General features: G+C 37.5%; 1 protein-coding gene across 1 annotated transcript; it reads right to left on the bottom strand.

The window, feature by feature from the left end:
* Positions 1-1560: 1560 nt before the first annotated feature.
* Rgs1 (regulator of G protein signaling 1) lies at positions 1561-5772 on the bottom strand. The gene is made up of 5 exons (XM_055624619.1): positions 5636-5772; positions 5221-5301; positions 4641-4702; positions 2932-3095; positions 1561-2252 (listed from the first exon to the last, which is right to left on the bottom strand). The coding sequence occupies exons 1-5, from the start codon at positions 5770-5772 to the stop codon at positions 2067-2069; spliced, it is 630 nt and encodes a 209-aa protein (XP_055480594.1). The 3' UTR covers positions 1561-2066.
* Positions 5773-6242: the final 470 nt, after the last annotated feature.

Genomic DNA, 6242 nt, shown 5'->3' with positions numbered 1-6242 from the left:
GTATTCATGTGTGAAATCCTCAAAAAATGAATGAAAAAGGAAAATGTTTAAATGTCTGTGGTTGACAGTAGAGGGAAGATGAGTAAAAGTTGGTGTTGGTAGAATAAAAGGAAAGAGGTGACTTGAGATGATGAATAATGTGGATTTGTCAAGTTTTTTTTCTTGCCCTAAGTCCAGCAACAGAATGGAACACGGCCTACTGTAGAACTAACTTGGATTCAGTCTAATGGAAACTTAAAATATTCTCAAACCTGATACAACATGCAGTTCCTTACCATTGCTGTTGCCTGGTGACTGAGAGCTTGCAGTGAGAAAATGCACAGCAGTTTATTATGGTCTGTGGATGACTTTTCAAAATTACATATAGCCCAGGTGTATGGGAATATGCAGTGGTACAGGTTCCATCCCTGCCTCCTGGGCTCTGTAGGTGCCTTCCTTTCAGAAGGGTCTGAATTTCCTATTTAGGAAACGTGGGGACCACTGCAAACGACTTCCCTGGCTCAGGGAACACCTCCGGCCAGTGGGTGGCAGTGTTGCACAGTCCAAGGTGCACAGACGCCTCCTTAATCCCAAAGTTCCCAGCCTCAGGCAAACAAATCATCTTCAGAAATACTCGGTGTTTCCTTTGAAATACAGGTCTCCATATATAGCAGTTGCAGATTCTGATTCAGTTAGTCTGGGATGTGGGCCAGACATAAGGGTGTGTTTTAGCATTCAGGGTAATCTTGAGAGTTGCGTAACTGTGGAATTAAACCTTTCTGAGCGTTAGTTTTCATAGCATTGCTATGAACATTACATGAGAAAACACACCTGAGTCTAAAACAACTTTTCCCTTTCAAAGGGGCCATCATTTCTCAACAAATTGAAACTTGAATGAAAGAGCTCATACAGCAGAAGGAAAACTGGTGAATTTTGTCCAACATGATGAAGAAAATATAGTATTAATTGGATAATAGCATCATATATTAAACAGATGGTAAAAAGTACAAGCCCCTTGCTTCAGGTTTTGAAATTTCCATTATTTATTTAAGATCATAATCTAAATAAATATTTCCTTCTTCCCTCCCTCAAAACCCTACAATATAGTTTTCTTGTTCTATCTCAAATTAATGACCTCTTTTTTCATTAATTGTTGTTAAACACATAAATGTGTGTATATATGTGCTCCTAAATTTCTGTCAAAACAGCATTCTCAGTCTGTATAATGCTTCTTGTATGTATGCGTTCAGGGCTGACCATTTGGTTTTGGATAAACAATCGCTGTGCACTTCCCTGGGTAAGTATTTCTCCTAGTCTTAGCGTTCTTTAGTTGTAGTTATTTCTGTATGGTTAAGGCTAGTGGGCTTTCCTTCATCCACTTCAGCATGTATATTATTTTAATTCAAAAATTTTAAATCAGAGTAAAATATGCCAGCATCAAAATAGCAATAAAATAGAAGACATTTCTCTCTGTATTTTAATATGAAACCCACATTTATTATTGACATGGTAATAATTTAATTTACAAATGTGTTGTGACTTCTTAGTTTTAAGGAAAATAGCTTAGGTTAAATATATAATTCTCTTTTTCAACTTCACACCAAATACAATTAAATAAACAAATAACAAAATTCTTCATGTCAGTAATAGCATCTGTTATTTTCAATACATAGTTTTGGACTGAGCATCCCCAGAAAGGAGATCGCAAGAGTTCAATCTACACAACAGCACGTAGCATATGTGTCTGCTGCCTTGATGCCTATAGCATATTGTAATCAGGCTCATACAAGTTATTCACAGTTTCTGCATTGCCAAAGTCAGCTGATCTTCCCAGTTCTGAGAGGTGTTCTAAGAGAGTCCCACTGTATTTCATGGCAGTGCCACAGTAGCTCCTTCCATTTGTCTCTCCTTGTTCTTCTTGCTGATGCTTCCTCAAGTCTCTGCCTCTGGAAACCTTCCGTGTTACTCCGTTCTGAGTCATCTGTCCCTCCACTGGGCCTCCGGAGCCACCAAAGCAGGCCGGTCTCTCTGGCATATTCCTTCTGTCCTTGCTATCATTTTTTTAATTCCTGTCAGCCAGGACCCAGTCACTTTAAGCTATTAGCCTGAAGGTCATTTAGAAGATTTAAGTAAATATTTGATTTCAGGAACCTGGGATAAGAATCCTTTTCCATAAGTGTGTAGATGACTTTTTGTGCTTCATCAAAGGATGTGGGAGTGGGTGCTTTAATTTTCTTGGCTGTAGATTCTCGAGTATGAAAGTCAATATTGATCTGAAAATAATTAGTTCTTGATTAATATACACGTGTTGTTTATGATAAATTTATTATGCTACTAGTGTTTCAAAATCACCTTAAAATGATTTTATGCCAGGTCAAATATGTCTTGAATTTCTATTGTAAGCCATCTTTTACTAGGGGTGTGGGCTACAAAGAAAAGCAACAAAAAGAGATATTTTTTTCTGCATGTATTTGTGGTGTAATTGGGAGAAAGAAAAATATACATGAAAAAAAAATATTCCCAGAAGTGTTAATATATCACAGAGGAATGCCATAAACATTTTAGGTTCACTGAATGGGAATATTTTCCTGGAAAATCAACACCGCACATGTTTTCGCTGCTTTAATTGTACGTGCTATAGTAGTCTGTATTTTATCCTTGTCTGAATTACAATAGCTCACTAAGGTTCCTCAGCACACAGAATGTGGCCTGAGATATCACATTCCATTCCCCAACCCATCAGGTTGGACAGTTTCGCAAAATCTTATTAGTCTCTGTACTGATATCTTCACAAATACAAGGAGTGCTTCCACTGCACTGAATGTACAGATGTACATATCTACATATAAGTAATATATAAAACCACAATACAATGGATTCCATCCTAACCTGTGCACTGGATGCTATTTCTATATGTGCACTGATGCTAATGACGATGGCTTTAATACTCACTTGTTTCACAGCATCTGAATGCACAAATGTTTTGTATATATTCTCTGCTTTTCTATGCAAAAGGTGAGACTCTGTTTTCTTATAGTCTTCACAAGCCAACCAAAATTCAATGTTCTCATCACTGAACTCAGACTTTAGAAAATTTCCAAAGACGTTTTGACCAGCTAAAAGGAGAGGAATTGAAAAAGTTAATTGAGTCAGTAAGAACATGTTGTAGAAGAGATTTATAAGCAGTTATACTATTCCTATATGCATAAAGCTATGCGATGGCTTCTGCTAACACAGCGGTACCATCATTTGTAGAGAGGCAGCCTCAGAGACTGTAATATGTGGAAGAGGAATCTGGCACCGGACAAACTTGTCCACAGTCACGTATTACTTTGTGTGTTCACATAAATGCGTGTTACTTCCTCCTGTATTTAGAGTGAAATTAGGCTTTGCTGATTATAGAACAAATTACTTATAGGCACCACATCTAAACATGAGTGTAGAGTCATTTTTGTAAGGGAATGTTAATGATTGGGGGTATTAACGTCATGTTGATAATTAAAAATATAATGTCCTTATTCAAACCATGGTAGTCAGATAATGTTAGGTCAGCTTGTCACCTGTATGCCTGATAAACTGATTACATGGCTGAGACTTATATGCCGTTTACTAAGCTAAATTGTAGACTAAGTATTATGAACATATGACAGACTATGCTAACTTTCTTAGACCCACGCCTCCTGCCCCCTAAGTTTCATAGTGTCTTTCTTGGAGAAGAGGGTAAATTCACTTTTGAGACCAAGCTGATTGTCTGCACTTCTGAGTCAGGCTCTAACACCAACAGCGTGGCAATCCCGTGATGGGGGAGGGAAACTGGTTTCACTCTTTTCTTTCTTCCTCCAGAAACTCCCCACAAGCTTCTACTGTGCTTACCTAGATTAAACTATGTATCATGCTGCATTGTAAACACCTTCAGTGTTTACTTGGTGTGTCCCAACCTTCTTTAAGGCAGTAATAGATTGTGTCTTTTCATTTGAATCCTTGGTGCCTTTAAAAATACCTTCCACATAAGGTAGACGCGTGAAGGGTAATAGGCATGTGGATGATAGAATGCTAATTAAGTAAATGAATGCTACTCTTTAATCCAACAGTGTAAAGTATCCTTCATGTATAATGTACATTTCAAAAATAGGAATTCATATGATATGATATTTGCTTGGCTTTTAAAACTCTGAGACCGCAGCACAATTTTATTTATATTCATTTTTATTTTTGAAGCTTATTTCCTTTATGTGCCTATGTGTGTCCCCTCCTTTCCCCTCTCCATACAGGAGCACCTGTGGGCAGGTGCTCACAGAGGCCAGAAGAGGGCATCAGGGTTACAGGTGGAAGGCTGTGAAACCAGTCCTGCGAGTGCAGAGAAATGAGCAGCAAGCACTGTTAACCAACGGACCATCAATCCGGCAACCCAGCATAATTTTAGTTTTGTTCTTGAAGCTAAGAAAACATGTAGTTTTCTTGGCAGATTTATCTAAAGGATGGTGATATAAATCGAGTGCTATAATACACAGTCACAGTGTGATGAAATTATCAGTGACCGTAGAAAAACTAAAATAATACTTTTTGCATACTCTCTTTTCTTCCTTTGATAATATAAATTAATCTCAATCTATTAAGTTATCAAGCTGACCCCCAAACAATGGCTAGTTAGAGATACTTACTCTGGTTAGCAAGAAGTTTTTCCAGAGATTGAGACCACTGTATTACTTCCTCAGCAGAAAGTCTGCAGTTAAGAAAAATGACAAAAATTAATAAACTAGTTCACGAAATCCCAAGTTAAATAATAATGGCTGCTACATTTTGGTAACTAAGATTCTTTCTTATGACTTCTATTATTCATTTTATGTACAAAATTCCTTTTAATTGCCATAGATATGAAAAAATCTGTCAAGAGAGCTAAAATATAAGTATATAAAATTGAGTAATATAAAAATGAACAGAAAATCGATGTGGGTATATTTATAATTAATAGCCATTGGCTCTGATGTGGCCTACTATTGTTTGTCATGTTACCTAAAAGAAATGAAGTCCATTGCTTGCAGTATTTTTTGTATGCTTTTATAAAGAACAAGGCTCCACTCTAGTCCTCTGCCAACCCCCTTGCCTCATACTCCCCTGTGCTGAGATTTCATGAGTAAGCTGCCATGCCAAGATACATACAGTATCAGTATCTTGCAAAGATGACAGCCAACTTCTGTGCCACATATACAGTTATAATATTTAAATATATTCAGTACATACATGTCTTTGGACTTGGATGATTTCATTCCAGACTCCAGATGTGGGATCATTGATCTCAGGTATGCTTTCACATCCATTCCACTACAAAAGACAACAAAAGTTATAGTTCTCTAGAAGAATTTACTTATGAAAAGAAAAGAATACAAAGCAAAAATACCTGAGGAAAAAGGTAATAATAAAAATCGCTGACACAATATTTTGTTATTTTAAAATAGAGCTCATTTTTATGAGTTGAGCTTTAGAAAGACTCCCATCCACTTCCCTGTAATATGATTCATTATCTAATAAAACTGAATCTCATAAGTCACAACAGTTAATTGTGCTGCTCTACATAAGCTAAATCCCAGCATTCACTTCTCATTCACACTCCCTTGCCCATAAAAGATATTCTAAGAGAGACAGTGAAGGAACTTACAAAGTCTTTGGCTTCTTTTTTTGCGTTTTGTCGTCTAGAAGTGAATGGCTAGGTCCTTTCAAATTCTTTGGGCTAGCAGAGAAGAACATTTCTGGCATTTTGTCCAGCTTTGGCATGGAGATGGCTGCAGCTCTCATGGTCTTCTTGCAATGTGTGTCTGTTAGTCTGCATCTGCTGCTTTATATAGCGTAGGCAGACAGGCACTTGCTGTTCGGGGAGTCTGTTTATCAAGTGATGTTACCACAGACACTGAAGTTCCTCCTTTCTTGGTGTATTGTGACGTGTATCTTGAAGAAAAAAAAAGTACACAGTGATGTCTTGTGGTTGAACCTAACCGAATGAGAGCAGGTCATTTGATTAGGAAGGCACAAAAAAAATTCACACACACAGAGGAGAGCACACACCACGTGTCTGGAGCATCAGCCTTTGGTTTGAGGGGATGCTTGTTTCTTCCTGAAAACTGTATGTTCTGATCAGTGTTACATCTTCTATGTTTTCTGTATCGTGTGGCAATCCAACGTTAGGGTTGAACCCTCTCCATTCTCTGGGTAGTTCTTGACCATAAAATCATCTGATCACAGTATCCGTTTCCTTCTTTAAACACTGA

The sequence above is a fragment of the Psammomys obesus genome, unplaced genomic scaffold (assembly GCF_907164565.1).
Source record: "Psammomys obesus unplaced genomic scaffold, mPsaObe1.curated_primary_1811, whole genome shotgun sequence".
Classification (NCBI taxonomy): domain Eukaryota; kingdom Metazoa; phylum Chordata; class Mammalia; order Rodentia; family Muridae; genus Psammomys; species Psammomys obesus.
The sequence above is the reverse complement of the archived record's forward strand: the minus strand, read 5'-3'. Positions and strand labels throughout refer to the sequence as shown.

Excerpts from the sequence above, each read along its gene's own strand:
- Rgs1 (XM_055624619.1), bottom strand. The coding sequence starts at position 5,772 with ATGAGAGCTGCAGCCATCTCCATGCCAAAGCTGGACAAAATGCCAGAA. Across the intron at positions 5,302-5,635 it reads AAAAAGAAGCCAAAGACTTT|TGGAATGGATGTGAAAGCAT; the intron begins GTAAGTTCCTTC and ends TGTCTTTTGTAG. Across the intron at positions 3,096-4,640 it reads AAAACTTCTTGCTAACCAGA|CTGGTCAAAACGTCTTTGGA; the intron begins GTAAGTATCTCT and ends CTCTCCTTTTAG.